Source organism: Scatophagus argus, chromosome 24 (genome assembly GCF_020382885.2).
Source record: "Scatophagus argus isolate fScaArg1 chromosome 24, fScaArg1.pri, whole genome shotgun sequence".
Classification (NCBI taxonomy): domain Eukaryota; kingdom Metazoa; phylum Chordata; class Actinopteri; family Scatophagidae; genus Scatophagus; species Scatophagus argus.
The window spans coordinates 112,420-131,974 of record NC_058516.1 but is presented as its reverse complement, the minus strand read 5'-3'; the positions used below and the strand labels follow the sequence as shown (position 1 = coordinate 131,974).

General features: G+C 45.3%; 3 protein-coding genes across 7 annotated transcripts; 1 reads left to right on the top strand and 2 right to left on the bottom strand.

The window, feature by feature from the left end:
• Positions 1 to 4,089: 4,089 nt before the first annotated feature.
• On the bottom strand, positions 4,090 to 9,465 carry LOC124055737 (sorting nexin-9-like). Of its 2 annotated transcripts, XM_046382840.1 has the most exons (17): positions 9,319 to 9,465; positions 8,283 to 8,369; positions 8,119 to 8,193; positions 7,776 to 7,896; positions 7,543 to 7,690; positions 7,298 to 7,376; positions 7,086 to 7,211; positions 6,895 to 7,012; positions 6,697 to 6,827; positions 6,522 to 6,625; positions 5,985 to 6,088; positions 5,789 to 5,866; positions 5,593 to 5,669; positions 5,224 to 5,313; positions 4,590 to 4,704; positions 4,403 to 4,494; positions 4,090 to 4,318 (listed from the first exon to the last, which is right to left on the bottom strand). In XM_046382840.1, exons 1-17 carry the CDS (start codon positions 9,328 to 9,330, stop codon positions 4,271 to 4,273), a joined length of 1,605 nt encoding a protein of 534 aa, XP_046238796.1. In that variant the 5' UTR covers positions 9,331 to 9,465; the 3' UTR covers positions 4,090 to 4,270. The 2 variants fall into 2 exon arrangements, with proteins under 2 accessions (XP_046238796.1, XP_046238797.1); XM_046382841.1 differs by lacking the exons at positions 4,090 to 4,318; positions 4,403 to 4,494; positions 4,590 to 4,704 and adding an exon at positions 4,994 to 5,133.
• Positions 9,466 to 10,684: 1,219 nt separating this feature from the next.
• Positions 10,685 to 13,141, bottom strand: LOC124055749 (CD59 molecule (CD59 blood group)). Its single transcript, XM_046382865.1, has 5 exons — positions 13,039 to 13,141; positions 12,863 to 12,946; positions 12,090 to 12,191; positions 11,845 to 11,918; positions 10,685 to 11,451 (listed from the first exon to the last, which is right to left on the bottom strand). The coding sequence occupies exons 2-5, from the start codon at positions 12,915 to 12,917 to the stop codon at positions 11,329 to 11,331; spliced, it is 354 nt and encodes a 117-aa protein (XP_046238821.1). The 5' UTR covers positions 12,918 to 12,946; positions 13,039 to 13,141; the 3' UTR covers positions 10,685 to 11,328.
• On the top strand, positions 11,274 to 19,418 carry dytn (dystrotelin). Of its 4 annotated transcripts, XM_046382839.1 has the most exons (18): positions 11,274 to 11,415; positions 11,806 to 11,904; positions 12,398 to 12,458; positions 15,101 to 15,135; positions 15,520 to 15,560; positions 15,645 to 15,849; positions 15,948 to 16,033; positions 16,117 to 16,196; positions 16,282 to 16,353; positions 16,428 to 16,591; positions 16,736 to 16,847; positions 16,956 to 17,089; positions 17,181 to 17,343; positions 17,458 to 17,510; positions 17,586 to 17,727; positions 18,104 to 18,254; positions 18,375 to 18,536; positions 18,989 to 19,418. In XM_046382839.1, exons 3-18 carry the CDS (start codon positions 12,435 to 12,437, stop codon positions 19,084 to 19,086), a joined length of 1,722 nt encoding a protein of 573 aa, XP_046238795.1. In that variant the 5' UTR covers positions 11,274 to 11,415; positions 11,806 to 11,904; positions 12,398 to 12,434; the 3' UTR covers positions 19,087 to 19,418. The 4 variants fall into 4 exon arrangements, with proteins under 4 accessions (XP_046238795.1, XP_046238792.1, XP_046238791.1 ...); XM_046382836.1 differs by having other exon boundaries at positions 15,951 to 16,033; positions 18,104 to 18,536; XM_046382835.1 differs by having other exon boundaries at positions 18,104 to 18,536.
• Positions 19,419 to 19,555: the final 137 nt, after the last annotated feature.

Sequence of the window (19,555 nt, the reverse complement as noted above, 5' to 3'; positions counted from 1 at the left end):
GCTAACAGAAGCTGCTAAGGGGAGCAGCTAACAAAAGCAGCTAACAGGAGCAGCTGACAGGAGGAGCTAACAGAAGCAGCTAAGGGGGGCAGCTAACAGGAGCAGCTGACAGGAGGAGCTAACAGAAGCAGCTAACAGGAGCAGCTAACATAAGCAGCTAACAGAAGCAGCTAACAGGAGCAGCTGACAGGAGGAGCTAACAGAAGCAGCTAACAGGAGCAGCTAACAGGAGGAGCTAACATAAGCAGCTAACAGAAGCAGCTAACATAAGCAGCTAACATAAGCAGCTAACATTCTGTGTATGAAGAGTGGAATTCCAGCAGAACAACTGAAAGCAGACTGAAAAGGTTCACTGAGTCACAGAGAAACAAAAACTTCCAGAGAAAGGATTATAAACTGATCGGAGAAGTTTTGACTGGCTAATGACTGACTGAGATTTATCTCTGTAAATATCAATTTAACTAATGAAGAAGTTCATCTGAGGATGTCACACCTGCTTCACTTTACTGATTTTGTTTATGATTTTATTGACCAGCTGCTCAGTGATTGGCTCTGAGCCCGCTGCTCATGCAGGAATTACACACTTCCAGACAGGAAGTGGAGCTGCTAGCAGCAGGAAGTTGCTCCTGGGAGCCAGTGAGGACAATCATGTGCACCTGGATCAGCTCATGTGTTTTTTTTACACTTCCTGTCTTATCATGAGAAAAAGAAGGTTCTCACACACCTGACACTTCCTGTTTCTGTGTGTTCAGCCCGTGTCGTGGCAAAGAGACAGGAAGTAAAGTCCTTTTAAACTTCATGTCCAAATGTCTGAGCTGTTGGTGGTTGTCAGGGTCCTCTGGTTTGTATTAAACTATAAACAAATTTTTCTTCTGCTCTTATTAGTCAGTTTCCAGGTTTACAGGCTGAGGTTTTGGAGTATTTTGGAATAATTTCAAAGTGCAGTCTCTGTTCTCAGAAGCTGTGGGTGCATTTGATTTTTTTATTAACAGGTGGACAAGCTGATGAGAGTGGAGTTGAAAAACCTTAAACTGTCTGTTAACAAAACACAAAACAAAGAGGATGACAAGGAGAGGAAACGGAAAGATCGTCTTTGATTGGCTCCTCTTACTGTGAAAAATTATAGTTAATTTAATGAGATCAGTGTGTTTGTTGTTGTAGCTGATAGCCAAGAATAAAAAGACAGAGAAGTACCTGTGAGCAGACAGGTGAGTTTTCCTATTGACAGGTTCTCAGAGCTGTGATTGTTTCCTGTCTCTGTCTGCTGTGCTCTGATTGGTTCTTCTCTCATGTCTCTACAGTCAGTCAGAGTTGATTCCTCATCCAGCCAATGAATATCAAACTCTCTGACTACATCAGTAACAACAACAACATAAAAGTATTGATTCTTATTATTTCTTCTTGTGTTTGTAACTCACTGAAACCAGAACAATTGCACTCCAACTCGTTGGTGATGTTTTTCCTGCTGATCATTAACTGACTGTGCCCTCTACAGGACAACAGCTGAAACTGCAGAAGGTTTTAAAGTTGAACCTGTTTTCATTAAATCCTAAACTGAGTTTTAAATATTATTTGCGACAGTTTGTTGTTTAAACTGTAACTTTCAGCGCTTTAAATTAATCTGCCTCACGTCTTTGTCTGTCTCATTTGTCTGACTTGTCTGGCCAGGTGAACACCTGGGCTCCGCCCTCAGACAGGTGAATATTGATCTGTTATCCATCTTCCCTCTGAGTCACTAACTGATCGATAACTCATCAATACAGGCTGTTGGTGTTTTTTAAAAAATATTTGTTAATATCTGTGCTGTGATGTTGGAACTTCTCTTTCACCTGTTGGAGGAGATTTCCCATCATCCTTCACTTCTGTGATGTCACACACACACTTAACATGGTCCCTGATTTCCCCTCCAGGATCCTGGAGAAGGTCCTGGCATTAAAGATAAGACTCTGCTGCTGGTTGGTCCGTCCAGAGTTGGTAAGAGGATGTTGGTTCATGCCATTTGCTCACCTGAGCACCAGGTGCCCCAGCAGACGAGGTGCTGTCTACCTGCTGCACCTGATCTTCAAGGTGAGCCTCACATGCCCTGAAACCTGAGACAGTCTGGAACAGAACTGTTTCTACATGGAAAACACCTTACAACAGCCTGGAGTATCTGGACCCTGATTAGTCCATCTTTTGCCTCCTGTCAGGTAGCAGCTGAAGTGCAGCCATATGTGATTTGGGTGGAGGTTTCCAGTGTTTTTAAAGGCAAAAGAAGAGCTAAATATGTGCTGCCCCCTACTGGCTGTTTTGCTGCATCACATTGAACATTTTAATATGCAGTGCTTTAGAGAAGACTGATATTAAATTCTAATATGATTTAAGAGTTAAAGATGGAAACTTTCATAACCAAAATGTTTAAAAGAAACAACCTTAGAGGTTTACTGTTAAAGAGGGATGTGGTAAAATTAATACAAGTGAATCCTGGAAGTCTAAAAATACAACTTAATATTTCTAAATAAAATCTACAGTTTACACAGTGCAACTTACATGTTCATGGAACCAAACTAAATTCATATCTCTAAATATTTTTTTAGATAAAGAAAATAAGTTTTCTACCTAAAACTTGTGACTGTTGAATAAGGCCACAGAGTAAAACTGACGCTGAGCTGGTCTAAGTTTAAACTGGACTCCTCCTGGTTTGGAACTGGTTCGTCAGGGCAACAATTAAATCTTTCTCTCTTTTCTCAAGTTTGGGGTTTAGGAGAAGCTCCTAAAATGGAGGATGGAGTTCTGGTGGTTGGTGTAAAGAACATCTCTGTTGATGAATCGGGGTAATCGGCCCAAACCCTCAATAAAGAGTTTAAATACTAACAACAAAACTTGATGAAAAAGAATTTCCTGATCACTGAAGTTAGCTACTGTAAAATGACAGAATTTTTAAATGGAGTTTGGCGTGAAGTGAGGTGAAATTTTTTATGGCTCTGTGTCTGCAGACTGGACTGAGGTGTTTGTGCTTCCTGGAGTTGACAAGTGACAGTTTGAATAAAGAGGTGCGTGTCTGTCAGGTAAGGATTGTATTAAAACCACAGCTTGTTGTTGTCCAGTGTTTTCACATTTAAATTCTCTGAAACACAACCTGATACAACCAGTCTGATCAGGGCAGATAATGAAGTTTTCCTGGAGCCTCTCTGCTTCCTGCCTCAGGGTCAGAGGTCACAGTCAGATGCTAACTCAGCAGGAAGTCCTGACCTTCAGGTTCAGGTTTGTTCTAACAGTTTGGATCAGAGTGGGACCTCCTGCAGCTGATTCACAGTCAGCCTTTGAGTTTCCATGAGATCAGCAGTTCAGTCATTTCTATCACAACATAAACGCAATGTAAATAAAAATGAGCTATGATTGAATGAAAGCAGGTTAAAAACAGAGCAGTGATGTTACCAGGTGTGACACGTCATGACACACGCACATTCAGGTTGCTGATTGGCCCGTATTGTTGAGGATGAGAGTGTTGGGGAGGCAGACCTATCGTCCGGTCTGCAGCTCAGTCGGGATCAAAATGAACCTGGTCACACAAACGTGTTGCTGATGATGTCTGAGTTAAGGAAGTAGTCTCCTCCTCTTCTTCCTGCAGCCAAACTCTGACGTTGTCTGTGTGCTTTGATCAGAGGCTCAGATGTTTTAACACCAACAGCAGTTTGATCAGAGTGTTTTACTGAATCTCTCTGAACTTGTCTCGACTGGCTGGTTCACTGTGCTGTCAGTCATGGGCTCAGATCTGAACAAACTCATCTGTGTGCTGATTGTGACTCGTTTACAGCTGGGTCCAGACCACGTCAAGACCACGTGCTCTTACTTGCCCACCTGTGGTCTCATGGTGGGCTGAAGTTCAGTCTGAAGTTCTGCCAGATTCAGATGGTCTCTGCTGGGTGCTGATGTTCACAGGGACAGAGAGATCAACTGGGTCTTCCTGAAAACCTTTCAGGGTATTCCTGTTCTGAATGCAAACACTGTTACAACACCTGGATGACCAGGTAACCCACCTGACCCTCAGCTCAGTCTTCAGTGCTGAATATAAATGATGAAGATGAATCATAAATATTAAAACAGACGGAATGAAGACAAGTTTATTAATAATTCGAGTGTGTTCACAACACAAAGCGTTTTGTTATTTCAATGTCAAATACAATATGAAACGTTAATAATAATCGAAATGTGTTCATTCATTAAAACTTTTTTAATTAAAATGTAACAACGATGTCATCGGGCTGTGAAGTCATCAAAGATGTCATCCTCACAGTGTGGTGAACTGCCTCAGAGCTCCTCTCAGCTTGTCAGCAATCTGACCATTTAGAGACCAGACAGGAGATGACATCACACAGCTGTTCACCAATCCTATGCTCTGCCCCTTCGCCCCACTGCTCACCTGCTGGTAGAAGGTCACCTGCTGCTCCAGGTATAGCTGCATCACTCTGTTGTAGTCATAGATACGATTGCTATGGAAATGATTCATCTCAGCTGGAGGAGACACAAGAGCCCCATTACTGCAATGATACACTATGTGGTACTGTGTGTAGTACTGTACTGTAGTATTGTACTGTGTGTACTGTTACCCTGCAGCGCGTAGCTCATGCAGCTGATTCGATGGTTCATGCACGTCCTGTCGTTGTTGCTGATTTTTCCTGCAGAAACCAGACGATCGGCTTCCTTCACCTTTTCCACTGCAGCCTGAACACACAGGTGAGACCACACCCATCAGGTGACATCGCCACCACGGCTGATGCCCCACCCCCTCTCATCAAGGTTCAGTATGTCTGTCAGGACTACAGAGAGCGCAGACACAGCAGTGTGTATCCTTGCTAAAAGCTAACCTGGCTGTCGTGTGTGTGTGTGTTGGGTGGGCATGGTCTCCTCGTTCTGCTGGCTGTGCTCATCACACACACCTGTCTGCCATCAGCTCACCTGCCTCTCAGGTCAGTTGTCTGTTCTTCCTGTTTTACACCTGAGTTGAACTGACTGCACTCACCTGGTGGGCTAACAGCCTGGTCGCTACAGGGCTAAGTGAGCTAACGAGCTAACAGCAGGAAGTGGTGACGATGTGCTGCCCTGTTAGTTTTGAGCTGCCCTTTGACAGGTGGCCAGGTCTCATGTAAGAACCTTTTAAAACAGGTTTAAAGTTATTTCTACACAACATACAAACAAATTCCACAATACCAAATACCATACCATGTTTCAGTACTACAGTACCTTGTGTATGGTGATGATTTCTGGAAAACATCCCAGCAGGCCTTTGTACTCGCTGTTTGTCTCCAACAGGAAGTGAAGGTCCTTCTGAGGCTGAGCAGAGGCCATCAGAGGTCACCAGGTATTATAATTATTGTATTTAAAATACCTTAGTCTAACATACACATACAACACAATTAAAGTATTGCACATAAATACATCATATCAGTATTTTGTTTGAATCATCTGAAGTGAAACAGATGGATTTCAGATTTCTGGACTTCAGGTCCTGGAGGTGTCGGCAGATTTAACAGAAGTAAAATAACTTTAAACCAGAATACAATGTGTAGGAGTATCATTTTAACATATCATAGTATTGCAGTATTTATGTACCTGTTGTGCGACCATCTCTGCAATCTCCTCATAGGCTTGTCCTGCAGCTGTCAGAGCGTCAGTCAGCGTCTCCTCTCCTGAAACACAGGAAATCATCCACACGTGATCGCCTGAAGGGGGCGCTGGAGCAACGAGCAGGATGAGGCTCAACCACTACTTTGTCTCCTCTCCTCCCTCCTCCCTCCCCCCTTCTCACCTGGATACCTGCTGCTGATGAAGACAGTCGACAGGTTCCTGAGAGCTCGACCAATTCGCTTGTACTCTTTAGGTAGTGCTGCACACACACACATACACACACACACACACACAGCAGTACACGTGTGTATTTACATCTGTGTGTGTGTGCTGACATTTCAGCGTGTATTTAAACGTGTGCTCATGTATCTACTGACGTCCGATGCAGCGTTTCCAATGTGTGTGTCCGACGTTCAGCAGCTCTCTGACTCCGTCATCCATGGACTTTGTGAACCGACTGTAGAGCTCACACTTCTGTTCACTGCGCACACACACGCACACACAGAAACACATTAACGCACACTCATCGTGACTCTTTCTGACATTTTGGGGTAAAATTATTTTCAGACTAAAGCCGCCAATCAACACACTTCCTTTGATTCACTTCACACCATCTCATCTGATAAGTTAATGACGAGTTGACTGAACCCCAGCAGACTCGTCTGGGTGTCCTGCTGGTGGGATTTTGGTCCTCAGGTCTTCCTGTCAGGCTGCACCAACAGGTTCAACCAATGGGAGGGTAAAGCAGGCAGCCTGACAGACAGAACTGAGGGTAATTGAACCGTGTTTTACTCTGTGCTGCTCATCAGACAGCCTGATGAATTCGGTGACCGGATCAACATATTTATGGACCCTGATCTGGTTTTGGAAGCAGGTCAGGCAGAAGATGCTGGTTCAGAGGTTGAATAACTTACACCTCAGCAGGACTGAGCTCCGGCGCTTCAGGTTCAACCAGACTGAAGATCATCGGTCCCACCGTCTCGTCTTTCTCCGCCTTCCTCTTCCCCACCTTCCACTCCTGAAACATCAGAACATGGCTTCAGCCAATCAGGACAGATGTACATCTATAGAGGGCGGAGTTTGACCTGCCTTCTCATCTCTGCAGGTGAGGAAGAGCTGAAAAACTTCGCTCTGAGAGACGACGGGGTGGTGACACATTCGAGTCATCCAGGCCTGCAGCTGCTCCATTCTCATCCTGATGAAGTCGTCCTCGAAGCGGCCTGAGAGCACAAGTACACACTCAGCCTTTCACTGATAACACCTGATACACACAGGTGCGATGCTCACCTGTCACCTGTTTGTCAGGCAGTGGGGGGATGAGCAGAGCTGAGCCGAACTTCTCCAGCAGACGCTCATACAGCCAATCAAAGTGCTTGTAGCGATGATTGACAGGTCTGTTGGTGGACTGAAAGACAGAATGTGTATTACTGTACGCTGTGTGTACTGCGTGTACTGCGTGTACTGTTGTGACTTCTCACACTGGAGGTGATTTGATACTCGATGAAGCTCTTCAGTCCATACAGTTTGGATTCTTTCTTCGGATCAGCGATCAGACAGTCCAGAGGAGCCAGCGGGTAGAGCCAGACTGGACCCACTTCCCCCATCTGATTGGAGGATGAGCAGGAGCCAATCAGAGTGTGGCAATGGGCAGTGCAGTGTGATACAGTGATGCATGAAGCTGAGTACTCACGTAGACAGGCAGACTGCTGTTGGCTGGAGGTTTGGCTAACAAGAAGACTTCGGGGCTCGGACCTTTTGAGAAAGAGAACCTGACAACACAGCAGCCGGTTAGACTTGATTACCGCGACCTGTTTGGATCCACTGAGATCCACTCAGGCATGTGGATGTGTTCTACCCACCAGGACCAGCTGTGATCTACTGGTGTCTACTGCTCTACCTACAGGAATCTACTGTGAGATCTGCTCATATCTTTACTTGTTCAGGGAGATCTTCATGGAGGGACTGTGGGCGCTCCGTCCTGAAGCCCCAGCACCTTCATCCACCCGATCGTCTACACGGTAACCTCTCACAGACTCGACATCCCAGTCATCATCCCACTCGGCGTCATCATCATCGACAACCACTGGAGACAAGAAACAGATTTCTGTCAGGTCCAGAAACTGATCACAGAACCACCATCAGGTTCTGACAGAATTGTCACGTGTTACCTTGTTGTGAGTGTGAATGTCCCTGATCGTCCCATACTTCTGGTGTGTTGCTGACATAAGCCCCGCCCCCTGACCAAGAGTCTCCACTTCTTTCGCCGCTACCACCACCGCTGCCTCTGACCTGAAACACAACATCAACATCAGGACCCCCCCACCGACCACAGTGGGTCAGGGTTTCCAGGTGGTACTGGATTTAGTCATCAACAGTTTCCTTGCGGTGGTTTATTGAAGGCAAAACCTCCACACGTGCCGATGAGTTCCGATTCCGGACAGCAGAAATGTCAGCAGGCTTCTGGTTCTGAGAGGACCATCCTGATGACGTCAGGTGAAATGAAGGGCTCACCTGTAAATATCCCTCAGGTACCAGTCCGGTTTGTCCACTGGAGTTCTGGGCTTCGATCCAGCCTCCACCCACAGTCTGCACAGACACACACACAACACACACACACTGTGGCTGAGTGTGTGTCCTGTACACTGTGCATATCACCTGTACAGGCGAGTGAGTACCTGGTCAAGCACAGTGAGCGTCTCTCCTTGTCTGACCGACAGCTCGTTGTTTCCCGGTTCAGCCGTGAAGTCGTACAGGACCTGAGCCTGAAACACAACAAAACAAACAAAACCTGAAGGCGTGTCCTCAGTAGCATAGAAGAACGTCTCTCTGAGAGTCTGCTTATCAGAGACACACAGACCCAGAGGACTTCCTGTTCGGACCAGAACACCCAGAGGACTTCCTGTTCGGACCAGAAAACCAAACTGTCAGCAGCTTCAGGCGCTTTCCACCAGACTTCTGTTTGATTTCAGATGTTTGTTTGTTTGTCTGTCCTAACAAACTGTTTTTGTTTTTGTCTTTCCCTCAAGTTTTCAAACAATCCAACCAAACTCTGATGAAGTTTTGTTTTTCAGTTTGGTTTTAGGCATAAAGTTTTTTTTCTTTTAAAGCACAGCTGGACTTTATAATGTTTGTGCACACATCTGCAGTAAAAACCTGACTGCGTTTGATTGTACCGATTCTTCATTCCTACTGAATTATTTATCACTTTAGTTCGTTTTTTTGGTTTATTTAGAAAATCCATACAACCTGGAAAATATTTGGATATTTGGCTCATTTTAGTGTTGTTACATGAGCTTACTTATAAATGTAACAATATAAAAACAAAATCCATGACATCCCAAGTGAAGGTTTCTGAATGTCTGTCTGATATTTTCTGTGCAGGTTTATCAGAATGTTTCGTTGTTGTCCTTCGCTCGGCAGATGGACGACACCCACCAGACTCCTGTGGAATTTTACGTGTTTTTTCCCACATGTTGTCTTGTCAAAAGCGAGTTTCTGTAGTTTTTGTGTTTTGTTTCACGAAGAAGCCTGAGAGCATCAAGCACAAAAGTTCTGTCACTTCAGCGATGCTTCAGCCCTGAACGGACCGACCGTTGGTTAGGAGATGGCAGCTGCTGCTCGGATCTGCCGTCCGCCCGACGATCAACATCAGCAGGTGGTCACAGGTGAAGGTCACAGGTCAAAAGATCCGTCACAGGTGAGCTGACTTACCTTCACAGCCATGATAACGTCCTCAACTTCGATTTCTGATCAAGGCTTCATCCTGTCTGCTTCTGTGCGATCCACCTAGAACTTCTCCATCGCGCTTAGAACCGCACTCACGCGACTTCCTGTGTGTGATTTCACAATAAAAGCACTGCTTGTTCCGAGATATTTGAACAGATTTGAAAAGAAAAAACACAAAACAATCGAAACGTTTGTTCTTACTCTCTGTCAATGCATTGAAATAAATTAAACAATTAAAAAATGGAGACATTTCATCACTAACATGACAGTAATCCTAATGCCACATTGTTCCCGTCGAGAAACACTCGTGGTGCTTTTATTTTGAACGTGTTTGCCGCTTTCCTGTATTTTAACGTTTTAACCTGAAAACTTGACGTAAGCGACATCAGACACCCGGAACAGCTGAGGAGTTTCCACACGGATCCCTGAGGGCAGGAAGGCGTTTCCTGAAAACATGCACTGTAAAAATAACCCGACGACACTGCTGCTGATGCATTCATGTTCAGAAAAATCTGCCTTCCTGGTTCCCTTCACTCTGGTGTTTTCACCTGGGTAACCTGGTCGTGGGCGTGTCCTCACTGGCTGACAGGTCTTTCTCTGTCTCGTCAGGTGTGTCAGAATCACTTTGTTCTTCTGGATGAAATGTGACTCGAACTGCGTAATTAAGATAATGACTTTAGCCAAATAAGTTCCTGTTATTTTTTGATTCATTATGTTAATCGGCTGAAGAACCCTTTTGGATGATTAGATTAGATTAGATTCAACTTTATTGTCATTACACATGTACAAGTACAATGCAACGAAACGCAGTTTGGCATCTAACCAGAAGTGCAATAAGCAGCAAGTGCCAGATATACAATAATTTACAGTATGTACAGGGTATGTACAGGTGTCTATGCTACAGATATACTATAAACATGATATACAGGTAGTTGTCATAATATACAGGGATTCTAAGTACTATGATCATCCTATACAGATGGATATGTGCTTTAATGTGCATCCAGTGTAGGCGGAAACTATAACACAATTTACAAATGATATTTACAGATGTTAAATTAAGCTATAAATCACTAGTGCAATGGACAATATAGTGTATACATGAGAGGTGAATTGTCTTTTAAACTGAAGTCCAGCTGCTCCAACTTAAGCTCTTCTATGATATTTTAATCAACATTTTCTTCAGAGTTACATTTTAATAACCAATAATAATAATCAGTAATCTCCTGCAGCACAATAACATATAATAATTTCTTTATTCCGCTGTTTGAAACCGCAGGTTTCTATGTGATATACAAACACTTATTACCAATGATCAATATTCAATCAAGCCAATCAGAGAGTCTTTGTGTTTCCAGTTTGTCAACGTTTATTCATGTCATGTTCATTCACACACATCGTATGAGTCACAGAGTGAAGCTCTCAGAGATCAATGCTTTACTTTGACAGGTCTGTCATTAAATGAGCAGCTTCCTGTTCCTGTGTGGTTTCAATTAGAGACAAACGTACGTTAAGAAGATTTGAATAAACACATGAATATTTATGTTGATTCAAATTAGTTTTGAATTAGACATTCTTTTTGAAATGTTTGCATCAAGAATCAAACTTCGTCTCTGAAAACAACACGTAAATTTAGTCTGAAAATAAAAACATGAAGAGACTAAAACAGAAGAAAAAAAGTTCAAATTATTAACAACAATAATAATTTTTTAAAAATTAAATGAATTTAATAAAAAGTTTTCCATTCTGTCCAGGAAACTTTTTAATTGATTAGTGACTGGACCTGTAAAATGTGTTGTTTGTTATTTCTTTCAAACCCAAACAAAAAGTGAGAAAGTTGAGAACTTGTTAAACTGCTCAGACATTTTAACTGTTCATATTTCTTCACATCATATAAATAATTATCTCATGTTCAGTATGACGGCTGGACGTGAAGCGATGAAGGCGTTAGAGGATCTGACAGCAGCCACAGGAGGCGCTACAGAGCAGCACTCCTCAGTGGGCGCACCACCACATGATGGCCACCGAGGACAGCAGGCCAATCACAGAGCTGGCTGCAGAGGAGGGGGCGGAGTTACACAGGTCAGAGTTGCAGCACTTGAAGGTAAAGCTGGAAACCTGGAAATGATTAACAGAGTTATTGACGAGGAGGCACACACAGAATCGGTAATGTGTGGCTGCTCAACACGAAACATCCCGACTCACTTGTCAACATGCTGAGAGTTACGAAGTGTTCGTGTGTTCTTTACGTGTTGTTAATGTGTAAAGCTGATCAAACTTCCTCGTTTGTAATCTGACGGTACCTGCTGCTTGATGCTGATTGGTTAGCTTTCAGATAGATTTAGGAACACTGAAGTCGTAGAATATTTCCGTCATATTGGGATACGTTCAGCTTACTGTTGGCTGAATGTTTCCTGAAGCTTCGTTCAGCTGATGTTCGCTGATTATTTTTCATGTATGCGGGGCTCTCAGTGTGTCTGCAGGTGGCAGGTAGGGGAGGGCAGCTGTTACCTGTGGGAACATCTGGGCCAGTCGGCTGTACTCGCAGTCTGAGTACTTCAGACACTGACGGTAAGTCATCCCACCTGCGGGACAAACAGCAGAATCTCAGTACAACCCCTGAAGCTAACGGACTGATCCGATTGTGGATCTCTGGAAGAAGTTTCCACGATGGGTTTGGCAGTCAAATCAGAATGTAGTACAGTGTGGTTATGCTACAGGTGCACAGGTGTCCAGGTGTACAAGTGCAGAGGTACCTCTCTCATAGAGTGTGAGACAGGCATCGTCGTAGCTGCAGTCTCGCTGTTTGGAGCAGCTGCCCGTGTAGTCCTTACAGCTGTAACACCGGATGGCCGATCCTGAACACACACCATGAAATCTGTTTTAGTTTTCTGATCAGCAGTCAATAAGTTCCCAGATGTTTTCTACTGATTTTGTTGTTAACAGATAAAAACTAAAACTGATTTTTAAGTTTTCCTCGCCCAAGATTGCGAGGACGTTAGCATTTCGAAGTTTAAGGAGTTTGTTAGCTGAAGTTGATTCAATGTTTAATGTTTCTCATCAGAACGACCAAACTGGCAGGAGGACGTGGACGTCATGAGATGAGAGCAAAGAGACAAAAGAGGGTGAGGACCTTCACCCTCCTCTTCTTCTGTTCAGAGCATATCATCACAGGTTTTGGTGGTGCTGCCCGACTGATTACAGGCTGACAAGGTCATTAGAAGACCACCAGTCTGCTTGGCCGATGCCTGAATTCTTTGTTCCAAACAGAAATTTGACTGTTTTTTAGAGAGTGATTCTCACAGTCTGTGTGAAAAATAAACTGATGTGTGAATGAAGGTCATGAAAAACAAGTCTGGCCCACAGTCTCCCAACAACAAACGTTTGTGTGCCTTGGCACAAGTCAGAAACCAGAACCTGGCAGATGTTGAGGCCTGAGACTCGACAAGTGGATACTCGAGCACACCACAAGTGTACCTGTAGTACGTATGAAGTACATAGAAGGTGCAAAAGGTGAAATCAAACATACCGAGCCCGATCAGAGCGAAGCAGATCAGCAGACAGATCCCCAGAGAGCGCTTCATTTTCACGTCAGCACAGCTCACACACTCATCTGGAATCAGTCAGTCCACAGCAGCACATTCATTCAGATGAGACAAAACGCTGAACAAACGTTTGGCTGACATCGACACAGCGTGTACTCACCCAGCAGCAGCAGCAGTAATACTGCAGCTCAGCAGTACTGTTGTGTTTGAGAAGTGAGGAGACAAAGTGGTTTGTCTCTGACTGACAGCAGATTGGAGCTGTGAGGCCTCGCCCCTGGAGTCCCCGCCCACGTTAGGCCCCGCCCACCAGGAGGAGCCCATCTCTACGTGTTTGACAATAATCGCTGTCTTTGTCTTCATTGTCCTGATAGTTTGAAGTCAGAAGACTGTAACGATGAGCTCAGTGTTAAATACTGTCACCCTGCAGGACATGCGGGACAGTCAGCAGCGTGTCCAGGACTCTGGACTCTGGTCCTCTGTCGCCTCCCATTGTGCTTTGTGTCCTTGTGTGGTGGAAAAATTAATTCTGGGATTCACAAATATCAAAAATCAATTTTCTAAATGTTTGTTACTAAGGTGATGTTGACAAAATGAAAAAGGTGTAACTCACCTGTGAGGGCAGGGCCAGCGCACCTGGACCACCCACACCCTCACGTCCTGTTTCATCTGCACAAAACAGAGCAGCAACAACCTGTTGGAATGTCACAAAGGTGGATGGTGAACATCACCACCCATAGACAAACTGATCAGAGATCAGCAGTGTCCTGTCTGTCTGTCTGTGTGACAGACTGTCTCCATGTCTCTCTCTCTCCCTGTCTGCGTGTGTGACGGACTGTGATGAGACGTGGTTTGGGCAATTCATGTTTCCTTCAGGTTGAACCGTATTAACTCTGGTGATACTCTCACTTTAGCGCCACCTTCAGGTCAGCTTTGAGCTGATGATATCAGCCTCAGCTGCTGTCTGACTTCACTGATGATTAGCTCATGTTAGCATGATGCTAACAGGCTAACTGTTAACCTGTTAGTGTGCTAATGTCCAGGTTCACAGAGCTGACGGTTGCAGCCTGTTAGTCCGGGTGCAGCTACGATGAAGATGATGATGATGATGGTGGATGAGAGGCTCTGTGTTTCAGCGTTTGTCTCAGTGCAGAAGAAGAAACGCTGCAGTGTCGAATCCTTGGACGATCCAGAAACAAAGAAAGCTCAGAAACAAAGAGACAATCGGCCTCAGTGTGAGGACAAACAAAGAGCACAGAGGCTGCTTTCACAGCCTCATCATCATCATCATCAGGCCACTCGCCCTCACAGTCAGCCTCTCAGTTGCTGCAACCCAAACCCAAACCCAGAAAACAACACGTCGGGACCAGAAATCAGAGACAGACCGTTTGATTACCCCAAACAACACTCACACATTTGGACAAAACCGGGAAACCAACAACATGAGAGCAGAAAATTGTGTGAACTCGGTGAAACTCTTTTATTCGACTCATCTGTGTTTCTTTTTCTTCTTCACGTGTTCTGAGTGTGTTGTTGGTGAAAACACCTGAAGATGAACATGTTGCTGTAGACCTCATGAATGTTTTAGACTGATTCAAAGTCCAAATGTTCCTTTACAATGACAGTGATGCCAGCACTCTGCCTGCTGCTGATTGGTTCACAGGTAACAGGTGAGAGGCCGCTCAGGTGATAAATGAAACCTTGTTCATAATTCAGCAGCTTCACTTAGTCAGCTTCAACTCTTATAGGAAGGAGGTGAGTCTGTCTCCACTGGATTCTACTGAACTCAGTTGTTGGAGTTTGTTTTCTGAACGTTTTCTGAACGTTTTCCGTCTTCAGGTGAGGTCAGATGTGGTTTTTCTGTCCAACTTACACTCAGGTTTGTGCGGTTTGCTTGGTAAGATGAAAGTCGGTCAGTTTGTCTTTCTTGTCTCGATGTTGGCAGAAACGTGTTTTTAGAACTCAGACAGAAAAATGAAAAGTTATTTTCATCATTAAATCTCACTGAATGAGAAAACAGAAAAGAGGAGCCCAGAGTGAGAGTCTTCAGAGGTCGTGTTGAAACCATCAGATGTTTGAAGTTAGTGGATTCTAACATGTGAGAAGATGGACTGTAATCTGCTGTGTGTACAGAACCAGACACCAGGACGGTTCTGTTCAGAACCTCAGAGAACACACAGCTCACATCATCTTGTACTGATTGTGTTGTTTCCTGCTGCCTTCAGGCTGACGAGGCTCATCATGGATCTGGACAGCATCGGTAAGCTCGTCTCCACTGTCCTCTACTGCCTTCTGTTGAGCAGCACGTGGTGAACGTGTTCCTGTCCAACCTGAGTCTGACTTTTTGAGACCACACTGAAAGGACTAAACAAACTTTTAAAGTCTGCAGTGAATACAAAACAGTGTTGAAGTTTACATGTGTGAAACAGATCACTAATTCATCGTTTGGATGATTGCGTGCTATCACAACAGAATTGATTTAATGTGACCCACGTCTGAGTATCAAACAGAGCTAACAAAACCATTTGAGACGGACAGCTGGTGGACGTCCTGCTCTGACTGTGAGGACACAAATGAAGACATTGTGTTTCTCTTCCTGGTTTCCTTCAGAAGGACTGAATGAAATCCGTCCCTCCGTCTACAGGGTGTCCATGAAGCTCCTGTCCCTGCAGAAACTCTATCGCAGTGAGTCACAGAACTGCGTCCTCTCTTTAGTTCCCGTGTCCGTTTAAACACGCGTGTGTGACTGCAGCGTGTGTGTGTTTTCAGTGGATGTTGTGGCTCTTCGACACATCTTGGCGGCCCTCTCGTCAGTGGGCGGAGCTCACCTGCAGCAGGACGTGTGGCTGAACAGGGAGGAGGTGAGCTGCACTCTGAACAGGATGTTTCACTTCGTGTCACAGGAAGTGCCAGGTCATGTGACTGCGGAGGCCCCTGAGGAGATGTGCAGTCTGATGTTCAGACTGTTCGACAGGTGCGTACAGACGTGTGTGTTTGAGTGTGTACACAATGTACATATTTGTAGATGTTTACCTGTAAACACCTGTTTGTGTTTATCTGTTTACATGTCAGCAGTCAGACTGGTTGTGTGTCAGCTGCTTCTCTTCAAACTGCACTCATTGCCCTGTCAGCCGAAACCCTGCTGGTGAAATACAGAGGTAATCACCTGTCTGTCTGACTACCTGTCTGTCTGACTACCTGTCTACCTGTCTTTCTGACAGTCTTTCTTCGTACCTTGCAGCTCTGGTTAGTCTTGCAGTGAACAGTTCAGGATCAGTCAGCAGATCTGGACTCAGGTCTGTCCTGCAGAATGTCAGCCAGGTAAAAACTTTTACATTTCCCAGCATGCCTCTGTCCTCCCATCCCTCACTCTAATGTGTGTGTGTGTGTGTGTGTGTGTGTTCAGGTTCCTGCTGCGGTACTGGAAGCAGGAGTTTTTGGTGGCGTGGAGGTGGCAGTGAAGTCGTGTTTTAATGGGGTGCGAAAACAACAAAATCTCAGCTTCGCATGATTGGTGGTTGTCATGGCGATAAACTGACTGTGTATTCACAGGTGTTGACCCAGACAGCAGCTGAAGAACATGTGTTGTCATGGCTGCAGAATGAGCCACACCTGTTGCGATGGTTGCCCACTCTGTATCGCCTGTCTATCAGTCAGAGCGTCAGTCACGGTGTCCGCTGCCACACCTGCAAGACCTTCCCCATCACTGGACTCAGGTGACCCGGCATCGTCCTATCAGAGCACTTCTTTAGAATGTAGCCAAAAAACTTTTACTAAAATTTCAGGTGGTTCTATTAAAGCTTTAACTGGACTCTGTTGAAGTTAAACCAGTGATGATGTGTGTGTGTGTGTGTGTTCAGGTATCGCTGTATGAAGTGTGTGAACATCCATGTGTGTCAGAGCTGCTTCCTGACAGACAGACAGACAAAGAAACACAAAACTCACCATCCAGTGCTTGAGTTCTGCACACAGGTAAGGAACACACAGGTAGACAGATAGACAGGTGCAAAATAACAGACAGGTACAGACAGCTTGTTACCTTTCAGACTGACTTTTTAATCTTGGGTTTGTGCCTGTCAGCCCACCTGGCGAGAGTCTCTGTCCTCGTTACTGCACGTCACCCGTCATGCCCTGTTACCGCAGCGATACACTCAGAGAGAGGCTGACAGGAAGAGGGTCCTGATGTGGGCGGAACCTGGAGAGACTCAGGACAGGTGAGTTAGGGGTGACCTGCACATTTTGACTTAAAGTCAACACAGTTTTTATCAGTTTAAGGTTCTTATGAAACACTCTTTTGTTTCTCAGAGCTCCGCCCCCCAGTGATCCCTCAACACGATTGACTGTCTCAGCAATCGATCACAACCCCTCCTTAGACAGAGACGTTTCCCACGATGCCTCAGTGCAACCTCCTCCCGGCTCAATTTCCTTTAAATGTCTGCAGACTGATGAGGAGCCGCAGGCTCAGCAGGTGACCTCTGGTGACCCCTGGTGATCTCACTATGGGTCATTCTTGTGTATAAAATAAAATAAAATGTGTGCTGATTTCTAATAATGATGTGTTGTTGGTGTTGTTGCTGGTCAGTCGACGGCGTCAGCTCTGCTCGCTGAAGTCAGAAACCTGCAGAGAGACAAATGGTGAGAAGTCAAAATTAGCCAATCACAGACCGGTCTGGTGTTACACCTCATCATCATCTTCTTCTTTGTCTTCAGGTTGTTGGAGCAGCAGCTGCAGGCCTGGAGGCTCACCGTCCAATCAGATCAGGGCATTTTGGAGGACAGGTGCTCTGAGATGGAGGTTAACATGGAGAAGCTGAGAGAAGACAACGTCTGTCTGCAGAGCATGCTCACACAGGTAGACACACGCACACACACAGGTGGACACACTGAGTCCGGCTGTGAGGTGTGATGACATCCGCAGATGGAGTTTGTTTTGTAACGAACTGAACGTGTTTAAAGTTGCTGGGAAAAGTTTTAGTTTGAGTTTTTCTCTTCATGTCGAGATTACATCAAAATAAAACCAAACTGAAGGACACGGTCACATAAAGCTCGAAAATGTGAGATTCATCTGCTCGGGCTCTTGTTCAGATGGCTCACCTGCCTGCAGGTCTCAAGTCAGGTGCAAAAGCTGTCAGTTAGGTGACTTAGCTTAGTTAGCTGAAAGCTCAGTGACTGGCTGTTTGTTAGTCAAAGGCACCTGGGACTTCAGCTGTTCATCGTTCCTCCTTTAGGCTCTCACCAAGATGGAGGCTCAACAACACACCAACAACACACTGCAGAGTGTTGACATCGAGAGAGGAAATTACGTCACGCCATCCTTGGACACAGGGGACGAGGAAGAGGAGGATGAAGAAGTGTGGCCAAAGACAGCGGATGAGTGGAGTGAGGAAGAACAGCGAACTCCATCTCCCACAATGCACCAGGAGACACCTCTGTCACATGACATCCCCTGTGAGGAAGAGGAGGAATGTGAAGGTGACAGGTTCCTCTGTGGTCCAACAGGACAACAGGAAGCACCAGAGGAGGTGTGGCCACAGGAAGAGGACACCTGTCTGTTTGAAGAAGGGCATTGTGGGATGTCTAGTCCAGAGGAGCTGCTGCAGGAGACTGTGGACAGACTGAAGACTGTGATGGAGACAGGCAGGTGGCGATGGAGACAGACAGGTGAGTGTCACAAATATTGGAATTAACAGAATCAAATTAAATCACATTAAAAAATGGAAACTTCATCAGCGGGACAGGAAATAAAAGTTAAAACAACCTGAAACTGAAAGAGAAAATCAAACGAAAACTTCACCGATGGTGAACTGAACATTATGACAATAAACAGAAATGAGTAAATTATCAAATCATATCGTTAAGTCAGCAGAGATAATGAAAAGAAATCGACTGGTTCTGAATCAGTTTTCAGTGTGAACAGGAAGGATTCTGTTGGACTTATTGATCACTTTGATATTGATCAGCTGGGTCTCAGTGCGAATATTCAACACGTTCATGAGTGACAGAGACGCTGGTTTTTACTGACTGTCTGTATGTGCCCTGAAGGTCACTCGAGTCATTAAAACAAACCCTGATGCTGGAGGACCATAAAATCATCTTTATTGTTCTGTGTCCAGGTGAGGGGAGGAGGGCGGAGCTTCTGCAGTCTGCAGATCAGGTGGGAGACTCGATACACCAGCTGGTAGATGCTGTGAGGAAAAACACTCAGAAATGACCAGGAGTCTCGCAGGAAGATGACGGGGAAGCGCACCTGCAGGCACCACCTAAATCACAGCGCACCTGGAAATGAAGAAAGCCGCCGAGATGCTGGAGGGAGCAGCTGGAGGGAGCAGCTGGAGGGAGGGGAAGATGAAAATGATGAGAGATGAAGCTTGTGGGTGGAGACTGCAGCAGTAGGATTAGAAAGAAAAAAGAACGTCCAACAAGACGCAACGAATTAATCAACAGTTCACCACACAGGAAACGACACCTGGAGACAGTCAGGTGTGTAGGTGATGAAGAGGAGCAGGTGGTGACATCGTGTCCAGCCAAAGAGGCTCTCCTGTCTCTGCATGCAGAGGAAACAGCTGGTCTGAAACTTGTCGGACGCATCTTGAGTTTCAGCTAGTTTCCACGCTGCTCAGGTACAGGTGAGCTCGTCCTGTCAGGGTGGTCCTCATCAGGTGTGTTCAGAGTGAAATGAG